Source organism: Ambystoma mexicanum, chromosome 14 (assembly GCF_040938575.1).
Source record: "Ambystoma mexicanum isolate Mex_15411 chromosome 14, UKY_AmexF1_1, whole genome shotgun sequence".
Taxonomy (NCBI): Eukaryota; Metazoa; Chordata; class Amphibia; order Caudata; family Ambystomatidae; genus Ambystoma; species Ambystoma mexicanum.
Genome location: NC_090940.1, coordinates 509870729 through 509887719, shown reverse-complemented (window position 1 = coordinate 509887719; position 16991 = coordinate 509870729). Strand labels below are relative to the sequence as shown.

Below are 16991 nucleotides of genomic sequence, written 5' to 3'. Positions count from 1 at the left end.
CTGTTTCATTATTTGTCTATCAATGTTGTGAACTGTATGTGTGTGGTATGTGCTATTGACGTGCGTGTTCTTGTTTCTCTTTTTTATGTTGCAGGTGATAACGCACTGGCGGCAGGGGATGAAGATGTCATCCCAGACAAGGTGGTCAGTTCACATGACCAACCAGGCACCAGTGGTGGTCGTGGGGTGGCAGCCCACGAGAACCCACAGGTGCTCCAGGCCATCGTGTCCAGAGCGGACTCTGAGTCAGGCTCTGATGTATCCTCTGACCACTATGTTGAGCCGGATCTGCATCATGACGTGTCGTCGGCGGTAGGTGATCCTGTGTCGGATGGTCTTCTGTCTGCAACACTTGGTAGGTGGCCAGGCAGGGTTGGAATGTCCACCTGTGGTGGTTACGGGTGCACGGTCACACTCGACACCAGTTGGTCATGTTCCTGGGGCATCAGGTCGACGGAGGGATGCAGTTCTGCAGCCGCGGGCGGCACCAACCCAGCAAGGACCACAGCTCCTTGGGCCCAGTAGGTGTGGTGTCTGGCGACGCGGTGGCCGTGTGCCACCGGGGTCATCTGAGTGGGAGCATTCCACGATTGCCATACCACAGCAACAGGGGGGAGCAGTTGAGAGGATTGCTCAAGGTATGGAAAGTGTGGCCCATTCCATCCTCTCCTCTGTTAGGCAAATGGTGCTCCATCAGCGGGCTACACAGTCCATATGCTGCTCACTCAGGCTGGGCATGACTGCGTATGTCAGGGTGTGCTGGGCTGAAATGGTGGTGCTGCGTGAAACACTTAATGCTCAAGCAAAAGGCACACTGTGAGGCCCCAAGGGTGGAACAACAAGCCCTCCGATCTTCTTTAGCTGACCTCATGATGGATCAGAGTAGGCGGAAAGAAGGCAGGTTTGAACAGCTTGAAGGAACCATCTCGGCTGAACTGTGCAAGCCGGGAGTTACTCTGCCATGTGAGGCCATGCAAGCAGAACTCCGTCTCATGTCAGTCCCTGCAGGGGGAAGCACGTGCGACACGTGAGGTAAATCATGCTGACCTCAGCCTCATTGCCCACCAGGACCTGGTTTACCAGACCCGCATGCTTGCTGCCATTGACATAGGTCGGGCAGTGCAGTCGCTGAGCCCAGTGTTTTTTTTTTTTTTTTTTTTACCTCGACATCTACACATGTGGGTGTAGAGGTGCACCCTGTACCTCCCCCCACCTAGGTGCCCCCCACCTGCCGGGTCATATATGGACAATTTAAATTGTTTTTTTCCCTGCATATTTTTGATTTTTCATCCGAATTGTATGGTGTTTGGCAAGTATGTTATTTTTTCATTTTATTTAATTTTTCTGTTATTTTGCTGTTCTTTTTCAATGATTTCACTTCGCTTATGTTTTTTTCTGGTTTTCTTCTATTTTACTGATTTTGCTTTTGTTTCCTTCATTACTCTTCATTTTTTATTTCAATTGATTATTTGATTTAATTTGTATTTTCTTTAGAAAAATTATTTTTTTCAGTTTTATTTTGTCTATTGTGCATACATGTGACAGTGTGGTGCTTTGTGGCATCGGAAGGAATCCACTGTATGTTCCTGCTGGGCCCATTCAGGCTTGTCTTGTGTATGTGTTTTGCTTGGGGTCCTGACACATATGCTATTCCTGCTTCCCTTTTCCATGGGCTTGCAAGGATGGCTCGGTGTAACAGCATATCACACATGGGGATTGGGCTTCCGTCATATCTGTGGCCAGCCTGCAGTTCTACTTGTGTGTACACCCCTAGTGGGTATTCCAGATGGGTTCTCCAATGCATGTCTGCACTTAACTTTGGTGAGTATTAAGCTGACTGTGCATTTCATCATGTTGCTTGAGATGTTGGTTATGTATTGAATGTCTATGTTGATGCACTTCCTGCTGTAGCTGGTACCATGCACCCTTTGGCTGCATACAACACACTGATGGTGGGAGGGGTCCATGTGCTGAGAATGTTGAATTGGGACAGTTTTCCAACATTGATTTTGATATGCCACATGAAGGCTGCATGCTGAGTTACCCCTGTCACCACGCATTTCAACAAACACCCATTCCTTGCTAGTACCACTTTGGACATTTCCCAGCCCTGGCTGGTGTTTGGATGTGACATCTGAGTTATGACTACATTGTTTGTCATTTACATTTTCAGTTTGTGTCCTGGCCCTGCTCCCACTCCCACTGTTTGCACTTGGCCCTTGTGACAATCCGGCCAACCAGGATGCTTGAGCCTGCCACCACCATCAAAAGCCCACTAAGGTGGCCCTGTCCAGATCTGTCCACATGCCTTCTCAGTCACTTGAATACCCCCCTGTCTCCCCTGTCAGTGTCCCTCTGTCCCCCCCTTCATCATCACATCCCCTACTCTCCTGCACCGTCAGGTTTCCCTCTGCCCCCTTTGTGTGCTTTCTTTCACCATCTTCCCCATTGGTCATTTTTAGCTTGGCCCCCTCCTCCCTTCTCTCCTCCCTCTCCATCACCCTTTGGCCTCCTCCTCATACTCAGGCTGTCATTTTCAACCACTAGCCCAATTGCCATTGACCATAGTGATACGTAGGTGCTTGTTCTTTGCAGACATTTGCCCTTCTGCTTTCGTCCTTCCACACCCCACATTCAACATTTTAAGTATTATTTTGCCAGTTAATTTGATCATTAGTCCCTCCACCACTGATTACAGGTCATCTCTTCCCCCTTTCCCTTCTGTCTTTCTTCTCCGCCCCCCCAGTACTATGTTGATTCTTTGTAGACCTACCATAGTTTGTCACTTGTTTTGTTACTCTCCTCACCTCTTCCCTCCTCTTCCGTCACTCCCCTCCTTATGTGACTCCTGCACTGCGACTATTCCCGTCAGGCATAGGAATGTTGATGCTAGTTATGTCATCCTACAACCCTCCCTAGGCTCTCACTTATTGGTCCAGGAAATTGTAATATGTACTTTGCTTTTCCAGTTCATTCTCACACTGTGGACTGTTTGAAGGACCTGTAGGAATGTACTGTCCTTCTCCCTTATTCACTCCCTCATTGATGCGCTTTGATAAGTTTGGGTGTTGTTCATTTAATCGATTTCTATGAATCAGTGATGGGTCACTGTCTGCCATTGCCGATGTGGTGTACTCTGTACATGATATGTTCTGCTGGTCAATGGCTGATGCAATGTAGTGATTTCTTTTGAGGCGTCAGGGGATGGGTGTGGTTTGAGACACAGGGGGGGTCCTTGGTGCTATGTTTACATGTGCTGTGTACGGGACACTGGCATTCACATGCATGTATTCTAGGCATGTCCATATGGACGAATACACTTAGGCAACACCCCCCGAACTACATTGCACCCAGATCACCTTCTCATGCATGCTGTGTCACGACAATCCATGTTCACTTCCGAGTCATTAATCGTGTACATGCATGACAGGGTAATATTTGGTTCTATGCCATTTTTTGAAATGATGCACAGGGGGTTTTCACCAATGCAATGCACACTCACTCTGCTGTGCAGTGTGCAGTGTTTGGTATGGCCATTTGCTATTGTCCAGTGTGCATGGCAAAAGGTATTCAGACTTTTGTTGCTTGAACGACTGGTGGCAGGCATTTGTGGCACCGTTTTCAGGGTGCAAAGTTTTGGTCACTCCTTTCTTCCGATTCCATGTGAGGTATAATTGTCTGGTGCCTATTTACATTTCTCACATGGCACTTCATGACTATTGTGTCATGCGTTGTGCATATGGTTGGATGTTTTGACGTTGCATGCCATGGTATGGTGTGGCAGTCAGGGTTGAGGAGTGTTGGGAGGGTTTGGGTGGCATGCCAGTCCTTTCATGCCATGTTTAGCAAGGGGGGGGATGGGGGAATGCCTTGAATGTGTTCCCTTTGGTCACATGGGATTGGTTGCGTTTAAGTAGCTAGGGATGCACACAATGTGGCACTTCCATGGACACATTCTCAGGGTGGTAAGGTAGAGACAGTTAACTGTCCCTTTCTCATCATAGATTGTGACCTGGTATGTGCCAGGCCTCTGTGCACTCCGCAAGGGTTGGAGTTTAGGTGAAAAATGTGGCCACAAGCTGGGTACGGGCTGCCTCGTCACATGCCCTTTCCCCTCCCATGCGCAGCGGCCGTGCGTGTGGTTGGGGATGTGGGGGCATCACTATGTCCACCGGTACGCCATGCCGTGTTGCAACGTTGTGCAGGACACATGCTGCCACAATGATCCTGCACACTACTGGGGGTGCATATAGTAGCTGTCCAACAGAGCGGTCAAGGGAGCGGAAGCGTGACTTGAGCACTCCGAATGTGCGCTCCACTATGGCCCTGGTTGCAATATGGGCTGCGGTTTTATCTTACCTGGGGTGGTGGGGTTCCGTATGGGCGTCATCATGTAGGTGCTCAGAGGGTAGGCACTGTCCCCTGGTAAGGTGGTAATAGTTGTCATTAGTGGCGCTTGTGTATTGGTCTGTGTGTGACATGTATGCATGTGCACAGGCATTTGTACTCACCTAGGAGCCATGTGTCGCCATGCTTCCCAGCTTCCAGGGCCCTGCTCAGGGCGGACATTCTGAATATGAAATATCATGGGTGGACCCAGGGAAGTTTGCATATACAGAGGTGATGATTCCCTTGGCATTGCATACCATCTGCACATTGATGGAATGCCAGTGCTTGCGGTTTCGATAGATGTGCTCAGTGGCCCTAGGTGGACATAGGGCCACATGGGTGCAACATATGGCACCGAGCACTTTGGGGAAGTGTGCCACCCTGTAGAAGTCCAGGACCACGGCCTGTCTTTCTGCGGGTGTTCTGGGCATGTATATGTGCCTGCGGACTGAGGGGCGCGCAGTGATGATTGCCAACACCTGGTGTAGGCAGCGTGACTGCATGGCCTGTGAGACACCCCCTCACTATGGCAGTTGTCCGCTGAAATGACCCAGTAGCCAAAAAATGCAGTACATTGAGCACCTTCTCCAAGGGACTCAATGCTTGGGAGCACAGGGTGGGCGATGTGAGTTCATCCTCCCACTCCCTGACCAGCTCGAGGATGATATGAGGTGGAAACCTATACCTACCATAGACCTGGTCATCAGGCATCCCAAAAAGGCTGGTCCTGGGCAAAGAAAGAAATGCGGGGCCTGGCTATTCTCCTCCTCCTGCAGTGTCCCACGATCACTGCTGCGAGGAACGGGACATTCATCGTAGCTGTATATGCTTGTTTGTGCGCAGTTTTATGCTGCGCGAGGGCGCTTCTGCCTGCTTTCGTGTGGCGGACGTAATTGTGCGTGTGTTTTGACGTGCGCAGATTTTTCCCTATTCGATTCCATGAATACGTGTAGTTCGCGTGCGTGTGGGCTTCTGTGTACTTCCCAGCGGTACTTCCCCAGTTACGCACTTATTTTCACGCATTGTTCCCCATTCCGCGTTTTCCGCCTCCTTTTTATGTGTGCGCTGACTTTGCGCACTTTTGCTGGGCGTGTCGCGCACGGCGTTCGGGATGTGGAAATGACGTGTGCACCAGTGTGCGCCATGCACGGATTTTACGCAGATCCTGGAAATTACACGCACAGTGCCTTCCATGAATCGCACTCGTGCGCTGGCTTCTTCACGCTTACGCCAGTGATTTCGGCGCACATTTATTCCATGAACAACCCCTAAATGGCAGACCCACTCTCCTGAAGAATCAATAGATTGTATTGGAGAAACAAGTGTCTAGGGATTATGAGAAAAAACATTTTCCTTAATATGAATTACTATTTGAGATATCATCTAATGAGATGAGGAATGACAATTAAAGTTTCTTTGATGTGAAGTAACATTGGAGAGATCAACTAATGAGATATAATTCTTGCTACAATAAATAAGCAAACTGCGCAAAAACATTGCAATTAATGGTCGTTATTGACAATTAACATATTAGTCACGCAGCTGAGGCGCAGTATCAAGGTTGACTACATTACTTTTGCATTTCTTCAGCACATTGGGCATTCTCAATGTAAGATCAACATACTTCTGCAGCCGAACAATCATAAACTTCAGCTTACACTAAGAGCTCGCTTTTGATTGCCGTAAGGCTGCATACATTTACTGGATGGCTGTGTACACACACACACACACACACACACACATACACACCAGAAAAGGTGTGGGAGGTGAATACCGGTTCTAACTGCAGTCAGAGTAAACAAAAAGCGTTCAACGCTTTCCAAACTGTAGTCAAAGTCCACATTCTCCAGAACGTGTCTTGTTTGCACATGTAAAGCATTTGAATCACAAGAAATAGTTGCAGGCTCAGGTCCAAGTAAAGGGCCTCGAGTAATGTTACGTTATGTTATGTTATTTTACTGGGTTTGCTATACAAATGTACCCTAGCAGCCACTGGAGCAAACATGTCTTAGCCAAATGTACCTTCAGCCACTTGATTTACAGGCACTACTCATTTCCTTGCACTAAAGTCTTGCTAAAAATGAGCTTTGGAAAAGCTAGCATTTGTGCTTGTGTAAAGGTATATGCTCAGGAACTCGTACCATTTTCCAAATTTTACGCCATATGGCCAGGTGGTTCCATCATGGCAGTGCCTGCCAAATCTCTATCCAATGGCTACTGTAAGGGTGAAGGAGGAGACTGACACAGGTGGCATTGCAATTGTTATACATTTTTATTTAGTCAGAAAATAAAGAGAAAACTAACTTTCCCTATCTTTTAGAGGGGCTTACCTGCCTTAACTAAAATACTAAGGGTTCTGTCAAAATGTCTATATAAATCAAAAGTCCAGCCAAGAGATCAGGTAAGATTTTGAAGTGAGAATAATTAACTCCCTATTTTTCAAAGTTGGGAGTACAATGATTTTTGGGTGAGTAAAAATGTAAGTCCATTTCCAAAAGAGTATATTATTTGCGAGTAAAAAATGTGTAACGCAAAATGTTTTTGTAATAATTATTTCTTTGCAACTTGTTATTCATGCACATTAAAATATACGTTTACTCTTCCAATTAGGCAGTAATAATAGCCGTTTCCTACATGTACTACTGGTGAAAACATATCCATGGAGCTGTTTGGGTGAAAGCTGGGGCACAATCTCTTAAGTGTCCGTTTCCTATTTTTTTGTTGGGAGTATTTTTACTCCCTATTTTTATTTTCTGGGATTATTTGACTATTTTTATGTGTAGAGCCGAGTGCACCGCCCTGTGTCAAAAACCGTACTTCTGTCCCTTACACTTCATCCTAAACCAAAGATAAGGGATGCTTTCTTTATTCAGAAGATGACTCTCTTCTTCCGGACTGGCTACAGAAGTTTGTTTTCAGGTGATGGTTCTTCTTAGGGGAATGGCTCCCTTCCCTGGATCAAAATTGGCCGTCAACACAAAAGGGCAACAGACACGCTGCCCGTCTTCTATGTATCAGAAAGTCTTAACACTTGGTGACCAGGAGAATGACTCCCTTCTCCTGGTATCTTAAAAGAGTTCAGTACAACCGGGGGGGGGGGGGGGGTTGGGAGGGGAATGACTCCCTTCCCCTGGTCTTGGGTATCAGGAGAATGACTCCCTTCTCCTGTACTCTTGGTTTCAGGGTTTAACAACGCCAGGAGGAATGCCTCCCTTCCCCTGGCCTTTCTTCCACTTGCTTTTCCACAGTTCACAACACCAAGGGGGAATGATTCCCTTCCCCTGGCTTCTCTTGTATTTAGTTTCACAATTCAATAACACCAGGGCGAATGACTCTCTTCCCATAGCATTCTTCGTTCACTTGGAGGTTCCAGACCAAGGAGTCCCAGTCTCTCAGCTTGGGCAGACTTGGTTTACTCTTTTGCCAAGTACTTCCACGAAGAAGAGGGTCTTTTGCTCTTGCTTTCTTTTTCTGGGGTTCCCAGACCCTTCTCCGGTAGCTAATGGTTTGCTTAATATTACTGTGCCAAGGGAACTTCCCTCTGATGCTTTCTTCTCTTCACTTCGGGTCCCAGACCCCTCTCTGGTGGCTAATGGGTGTCCCACTCCCACGGTGCCGAGAGAGATTCCCTCTGATGCTTATTTCTTGAAGCTTGCAGTCCCAGACCCTGTGGAGCCTTTCCTTAGACCAGCCGGTGCCTTGGGGTTGTGGAAGAGAGTTTGGTGCTGTCCCACTATCCCTGCCAACCCACTCGCACTTCCCATTACCTTCTGTGACATTCATGCACAGTGGTGGCTCTTCCTGGGATCAGGGCCGGCCTCCTGAACTCGGCAATCGTCTGCTTCACTTTGGCAACTCTGCGGGATGTTCTTTGTAGCCCAAGATGATAACTCCCCTCCTCTTGGTGTTGCAATTTACTCCAGGGAAAATGACCCCTCTTCCCCAGGCCCTTTCACATTCAACATAACCCAAACATCCTAAGGGTGTGAATCTTCCTTGGGATTCTCTAGCTCACAAAGAAACCCCTGCTCTATTCTCATGCCAGGTTCTTGTAATAGTTCCTTGATACAATTTGGGTTGGGGTCCCAGACTCTCAAAACAGCTGGTATACTCTCTGGTCATGTTCCTTTCCACATCTACTGCAATTCACTTCCCACGCGTGGCTTTACCTGGTATTTTTCTCCTGCCAGGACTTCCTTTATGCAGTTCGCTTTACACACTTTGTTTTGTCTGGTATACTCTTGTGCCATGACTTTCTTTAATATACATTGCCCCTTTGGTTTCCCTTCTTGGTCTTCCTCATGTTCGTACAGTGGGTCCCTGATCCCAGTCCCACTGTCTAGGGCTTCTGATGCCATGCCCAACAGTGCTTTGGTGTCCCAACCCTTTCCCTTGGTTCAATGGTTGATTTCTTGCACTCTCTCCGAGTCCTGATTCCGGATCGGATGCTTCTGCGGTTCTCGTGGCTCTCTCTGACCCTGCAGGTACCTTCGGTAGGCATCAGGCCATCAAGTCAGCGTCCCAGCTCCCTCGGCTGTCAGGAAGCACCACTTGCTTGCTTTCACCTTGCCGCGCTGCTCACTGGGCTGCCTTCTCAATCCTTCTGCGCCGCCGCCACCAGCTGCCATACTCCCGGTCTCTCTTCTCAGCTGTCCTCCCCACAGCTGGGTAAGAAGACGACAAACGACCTACTTTTCTTCCCGGTATGGTTTTAAACTGTCAGGCCAATCATATTCTTCCAGGTACCAGACTGCTGGTGTTGGTTCTCATTGAGAGTAATCCTCATTGCTCCTCGTCTCTTCCTAGTCTCAGTTTTTGTCACTGTTCACTATCTGATATTGAGGACTACTGTCAGTATAGTTGTCAAGTTGTTGAAGGGAATGATGGCAGCATGCCATTAGGGCATTATGAATGGAGGGAATATGTCTAAAAGGGAAAGGGGGATGGCATGTCTCACCTGATGATGTCATGTCATTCCCCCCCACCCCCCGAGGGTTGCCTCCCTCCATGTGGTCCTCCCTCAAATAGCCACCCTCACGGTCAGGATCAGGAAACTGCTGTCGACTCCATATCACATGAGGAGATGCCATCTCAGGGAAAGGAATGACATCAGATTCATCACAGCACTCTTCTTCGTCTCAGTAATTGTTATGTTACTGGTTCTACACATGTACATGGTATGGTATTGGGGTGTACACATTTGGAGGGGCGATCATACCGCATTCTCCCGAGATGTTCATCCCTGTGCCAAGAGGGGGAGCCTCTCCCCATGCGATCCTCCTGCTGTGTACCACTCGAAAGGGGACTACGAGTAGCGGCCCCCACGCTGATAAGTGACGACATCTAGGAATTCGTCAGACTACACAGAAGTCAAAATGGTTGGCTTTGTCAAAGCTTGTTTTCTCTGTTGCTAGTGGTCAGCAGGTCAGAGCTGTTGCCCGTGTGTAGGTGAACCTGCGCTCAGAGTGGGAGTTTGCCTTTACAGAGGCGCACACTGTCAAAATCTACCACACATTCACAAAACAGGAAGGGCAAAGAATTGATCCATGGGTTCTTCCTTGTAAAGCGCAGTACAGAAGATATATTCCCCACAATAATCTATACATCACACGTCCAGTTCCTAATCACCCCAACGTCAGTCTAAATTGTTCATTTTTTTTTAATCACATAAAATAATCCCACAGATTGTCCTTTTTTAGTATTTGTTTTCTGACAATAATCTATTTGTGATTTCTACAGAAATATACTCTGATAGGAGCGCTTTTTAATGATTTATATGTTAAAATACGCAGTGAACAGCGATTATCTGTTGAAGCCTGTATCCTCCTGCTGCAGAGGGATATAGCATTTTACTCTGCCAGGTATTTTCTTTTAGGGGACTGTAGGGTGACGAAAGTAGACACTTGAGGCATCATTATAAGTTTGTCATCCCAGTGTTATTTGTACATCCAAGTGCCCATTACAATATGGCATGGTGAGTCTTACATACAAATATTCATTAAGGGCGTATAATAAACTGTAATCTTGGTGTATGTATATAATGTTGGTACATCAGTCAATGGAAAGACACTATTCTACATGCTTAGAGTTCTGGCACCCTATATGGAGGTTATTTACAATAAACTCCCTAGGTTTCTAAATCATTACATAGTGGGTGTTCCTGTGCCAAGCACAGCAAATGGGGGCCCTTTAAAGGATGATAATATGTTTGTTGGTGTTCACTGCGCTCGCTCTTGGATAAAAAAAAAAATCTCTGGTCCATGGCATGCCACACCTTTCCAAATGTCACGTTTTCACCTCGTCCCACCTCTCATACATCTAGGCCAGGCAACATTCATACTGCATCAGTCACTTTGCCCCCAACCTCATTACCCCTTACCCACGTTCGGGGTGTGGCACGTGAGCGGGTTTATCCCAGGGGCCGAGCGTTCCGCTCACACAGGTACGGGGATTCCCCATTCGTCTGCTGGCAGCTTCCCTGGCGTCTGCGGGATGCTGCGCGAGGGTGGTCGCTACGGCAATCACTGGGACGAATCCAGCGGTCACGTGGCACAACTCCAGGTCACGTGACGTGCCATTCCACTTCACTCGCGGATCATGTGACGCGGGGGCAGTGACTATTTATGCAGTGAACTCCCGCGGCACCGCGCTTCACAGCTGTTCACTTCGGAGGACTCTGTACGGCGCTTTGGATACTTTGTTTCACGGCTTTTTGATCACAGACTGTTTTACGGACTTCTTGGGTTACACTCTCTGTCTAAACTGCCTGAATTGTTTACTCAACCTCGGATTGTTATTAGGACTGCCCTATCTGTATCTGTCTTTCCTGCCTTCAAGCTCCATCAGCCTTTGTGATTCCAGCTCGCTTTCAGTCACTACAGGCGGGGAGGTTGGGGTTCACGCCCAACGTGCTGTTCCTCCTTTCCCCTCTACCATCGGGGAGAGCCTGCTCACGTGTCATCCTCCACGGAACTACACCAAACATAGGATATAGGGTCACTACAACCCCTTGTTTAGGTAAGCCCCTGTATACTTATTAAGTCTCTCTTGTGTACTGTGCTCATTTGATTGCGAACCTAAGCTTTCCTTTGCAGCGGTCTTGGGGTTATCAACATTCCGTGGATCAGGGCTTTGAGGACTACCCACCTGTGGCCCCATTGATCGCATAGGCAGTGATCTTGTATTCTCTCTTTGTGGTATTAGGGGACGGAGGTTCCATACTCTTCACGACAATCAAGATACCTGACACCAAAGGTTAGCATCATATAGGCCCTCCTCATCAGAGGAAGCTTTATTCATGTTGCACCATGGCTAGAAGGGGTCTTACATATTGAAGGTGCTTGCTGCACCATGAGTTGCAAATCAATACAAGCAGTGAGGATAAGTGAGTGAAACACATTAAGTGTTTGCTTATTTTAGAAGTGTAGTGCGCCAGCTGGCCAGAGAAGTACATGTTGATTGCAGGTGTACTCTATGTAGCAGCATCAGTGTGCAGGAGGCAAAGGGGTGCTAGAAGACAGTGGAGTATGCAGGTGTGAAATACCCCTTTGACAAACGTTGTACTATGAGCGCTGGACTGCATATTTGGCCCAGCAACAGAGGAGGCTTGTGTTGAACAAAGAATATCCTCCTTTTAGTGACAAGCAAACATCAAATAGATATTTCTGGAAGACTAGGAAGAAAGGAGACAACAGCAGACAATGTGTCCACAAAAAACGCTCCCATCACTGCATACAAAAGAATGATCACCCAGTAAGTGAGACCGCAAAATACCAGGCAGGGCGCATAGTAGGTATTCATTGCTGGTTCATGGAAGTGATGCATGTTTGGAATGTTGGTGCGTGACATTGAGTGAGAGGTTCCACTGAGTGGCAGTTGGAAGTTAGCTGGCTGGGGTGCTGGATGCCAGTGGTTGTATCAAACTGAATTGCGAAAAGGTGCGGTTATCATTACAGCAAAGACACAAGAAACTAATTGAACAGATAAATGAGAGGCCTTCAACAAAGTGAAGATGACTAGGTTCCAGACCAAAGATACAGTAAGTAAATTTCACTGCTTGGGACCCCAAAAGCAAACGATGCCTATCCTGTGTTGAACAGTGAACCTTGGAAACACGCCAACAGTCCCAGGTTGTCCAATCTTAAACCTTTAGTGGTGGATTGTGGTTCTCAAGCATAGCAGGGCAAAACCCCAAAGACATTTATGCACATGGAAAAAGGTCTTAAAGGTCATTCTGTCTAACCTTCAGCCAGTGGCGAGCTCTATGAGCAGGGGTAACGTGATCAGTCTTACTGGGCCGGCACCAATCCAACAGCTGCATTTGACGTAACTTGCTCTCAATATGCTGTACAAGGCAATCCCCACATATAAAAACATACAACAATAAAGGCCTGTATTGGCAAGGGTTCACAGCACAATGAGCCTACCTTTTAGGGAAAGGTATGAGGGAGACAATTTGCTTGCTGTATAAGCACCTTACAAATGCACAATAAATAAAATGTGTCCAAATAGTTGGATTTGATCGAAGCAACCTTAGCGTTAGGGGGTCGGGAGGTGGTCAGAGCCGGAGGGGGGCAGGGGAGGAGTGAGGCATAGCTTGATCCATCAGAAAGTGAAGATTACAAAGAGGGATGCAAGATATGAATATCTATTTGCAGGTCTGAAATTCTGCTTAATCATCTGTTAATGGCCATCTCTAACTAATGTAAGGATAGTGGGCTACTGGAACTAGAATGATAATGGGTTAAACATAGGTTGGAGGGGCAAGGGAAGGAATTTCAGTTTTCCCATCATTCAGCGGAAGTCAGCCCTTTCTATGAACTTTAGACTGGCAGCTGAACAAATTGGTAGTGTCATTCGTCTCGATTCATCGACTATCATCGTCCCATGACTTGTGGGAAATATTGAACTGATGGATTAAATGAAAGGGGTCTAACGAATGTTAAACAAAATGGGTGCCATATGGGCATCCCGCAAGATACTTCTACTGAAATGGAGTGAAAAACTACTAGCTGGAATTGGGCCAGCAAAAAGAAAGATCAATTTACGGGTATTAGGGGGAAGAGGTAGCTAGAAATTCTGTTTCCACAGTGTCAGAGGCTGCTGAGAGATTGACTAAACCGATTAGGGTAACGTGGATTCTTACCCATTTCCTCAGGGAAAGGGGGATTGAAAAGTGTCCTGAAAATGATTGGAGAGGATAAAAACCTGAAACTGAAGTGGCGACAGCTTCCAGAAGTTTGGACACGAAGGAAAGCATTACAATGAGACGATAATTGGTTGTAGACATCAGGCTTTTTTAAACAGCGGGTTTACCAGAGCTTATATATATATATATATAAGCAGCCAGAAAAGTTCCTCCCTGAAACGATGAATGGTTCACCTTAGCAATAGACGGGGCAAATAAATCAGGGACATTACAGACCACCGATGAAGGAAAATGATTGATCATATAGTTTGTGGGGTATGCCATGTTAAGGACAATTATGGAGTGTTTCATGGATTTGGCAGCTGGTGCAGAGAAGTGCAGGGCAAGAGTTTACTTATAAGCAGATGTGATTAAAAAGGTTTTCAAACTATACCAGAAGGAGGCATGAGGCAATCGAGATCCAAGATTCAAGTGAAGGCAATTCCATTCCAAATGGGCTAAAACAGAGAAGATCCTGCCACATGCGTGTAATGAAAGTGAGAACCTGAGGAAGAGGAGATGATGATTTGAGGAGCAAAGGAACCTCCAGTGGGAGTACTATGTTGAGCGTTTGAGGAGACAAGTTGATCCCGGAAATGTAAAGGGCCTTAAACAGCACCATCTGGTGGATGGGCAGCCATTTTAGTGTTAGCAATGCGGGGTATGTGTTGGAATTTCATTATGCCTAGGATAAAGCAGGCTACAGCATTTTGAATCAATTCTATGTGTGGAGATTAAACTTGAGAAGGCCCAGATACAACGAGCTGCCGTTATGAAGTTAGGACTGCACCAAGGCAGTGACGGCAAATTTTCAATATGATAAAGTTTAACTTCCATATCCATGCAATGATAATAACATTCATACAGGAGGTCTTACTGTCAGGATTTTAGTATTTAGTCCTGACTTGACAACTGTGGCCTTGCAATAAACAGAGACTTTACAAAAAAAACACATGCTGGTATTATTAATGGATGACTTCATGTATAGTGATGTTAGTAACATGGGTGGAAATGCAATTGTTTAAACTAAAAGGGAAAGTAGACAAATGGCCAGAGTAAATAAGTCTGATGCTCCTTGTCGGATATCAGGTTTCATTTAATTAAGAAACTGAAGACCACAAAAAGCACAAGGTTTGGCTTCCATTTCCAACGTTCCTAGAGTGGACAGCTAAAGCAACAGACAGTGTGTGGAGGTGTAGACAGCAGTGACGCTTACCTGGAACCTTTGAACCAGCTGGAGGGATTGACTGTCATTTTGGTCTGCTTCGAGGATGACGTCGGTTAGCTTATGAATAATGACGTCCAGTGGTCCTTGGTCCTCGATGGGTTTGGTCAGGTCAAGCTGGAGATGGAGAAAAAAATGCATAAGTCAGGAGCGATTCAGCCGCTCACCACCACAAGCAGCTTCTGATCTATAAGAGAATCAATAATATAAATGCTATCTTCGGTTTAATTCCTGTAATTTTCAAGAATACTGTTCTTGTCGACAGCCATTCTCAAAGAGGTTAAGCAACCTTTTGCTTACAGGGGCATGAATACACCTTACAGAATAGAAAACAAACTGAGTCATAGATTAAATCCAGACAGAAGTTAACAACAAGCAGAGGAAACCGAAAGCAAAGGTAATGTATTAGCTTTCAACATCTATAGGCACCATTCGTAGACAAAGTGGGAGGCAATGGTTGCTACTTCAAGAGCTGCATGACATTTTTTTATCTCTAGACATACTCATACCGTCCCCACCCTGAGGAACTACAATGGTAGACACTCCTACCCTCTTGGCATACTAGGTAGACCTGTGAATACCAGTAAGAGCAATATCAAAAACACAGCAGCTGGGCTCATAAGTTAGCACAATGCTCATTGTAGAAATGAAGGTCGAAACATATCTCAATGTATTAATATGGCAACCTGACAACTCAAAGATCTAATTATTTGGGGTCCCTTTTCAAGGTAAGGCAAAGAGAATGAGGCTCATCAGAACTGCAATGACTGAAGCATTCAGGCGGAGTCTAGACACTGATGTCTGGTTACAAAGCAGGCTATGGGCCTCATTACAAGTGTGGCGGTCCGGAAATAAGGGTGCTGGTAACAACGTACCGGCACCCTTTCCCGCACCCTTTCCGGACCGCCACAGTACTAGTCTGCCTGCAGGGGCCATTGCACCCGGCAGGTCTGAACTGCCGGCCACAATGGTCGCGGTAGGCAGACTTGTCACAGAAGCACCGGCAGCATTAAAACAGTGCTGGTGCTTCCATCTCCCGGGACTCCATGGGAATCTGAAACAACATTTTTCAGCACCTAACATCCCGATTCACTGGGACTTGTAATGTCCCAGTCGCACCAGGATATCAGACGCCAGAAAAATGCTACGATTCCAGCGGCAACTTGCCAGCAGCACTGGCGGGTTACCGTCAGACTCGTAATGAGGCCCTATGTTTGGGTGAACTGATGAGGTTCTCGTTCAGGATTAATGAAGAAGAATACATCTTTAGACACATTTTGTAAAAACTACATCTAGTCCTGTTTAAGAAGAAGCAAACTGCTTCCTGATGCCTTTCCCCTGAGACTGGGCACTGCCCACGGGTTTAAAACGTGGCATTTTGCCAAATTGAAGTTTTTAGACCGTTTCAAAATGTTGGGGACTGAAATAAGCTATTTTTGCAATATATATTTTTCTTTTGCATCATTACACTATTAAAGGACAACAGAATGTGTTTTTGTTAGGTAGCCTTTTAATCACCTCTGTGCTGGTAAAACACTGGGTTTATTGTGACACCAAGTATCGGCACGGTGCATAACATCAGCCTGGCGTACGTACCCCTCATATCTTTCACAGGGATAAGCGGATTCATCAAAGCACAGAGGAACGTCGATCTTTGGACAGCATTCAATACAGTACAAGGAGTCGACTTTGGGACGTCCTTCGTGGATTAAATATAGCACCTGTTAGTAGACATCCATAACGTATACTTTGATAATGCAGCCATCGTACGATGGGGCCCTGATGGAAGCACCAGCCGATCCATCCAGATTGAGAAGGGAGTCAGTCAGGGATGCGTACTGGCTGCCAAGTTATTTTGTATTTTCATTCATGGAATTATTACAGAATTGCTAGGATTACACTGAGATGCCCCTAGGTTGGCAGGAGACAATATTCCCATATTAATGTTTGCTGATGATGCCGTTTTACTGTCTTTAACACCTGTGGGCGTCTGTAAGTAATTAAATAAGTTTGCAAACTTTTTCAATAGAAATGGCTTGTTTGTTAACATCTTGAAGACGATATCTATGGTGTTTAGTGCTGTAAGGAAAAGGAAACTCATAGCTCAGAGGTTAGAGTTAGATGAGGGTCCCATTGAGCAGGTTCACCAATATAATTATCTAGGTGTGAGGGTATGTCGTCTTGTAGCTG

The 16991-nt window shown here is 46.4% G+C and overlaps 1 protein-coding gene across 1 annotated transcript in view; it reads right to left on the bottom strand.

The window, feature by feature from the left end:
• The window catches only part of ITPK1 (inositol-tetrakisphosphate 1-kinase), an 830437-nt gene that overhangs the window by 350872 nt on the left and 462574 nt on the right, over positions 1 to 16991 (bottom strand). Inside the window, exon 4 of the mRNA XM_069637740.1 lies at positions 14793 to 14918. Coding sequence (XP_069493841.1) covers positions 14793 to 14918 — 126 coding nt within the window. The remainder of the gene's footprint in view (positions 1 to 14792; positions 14919 to 16991) is intronic.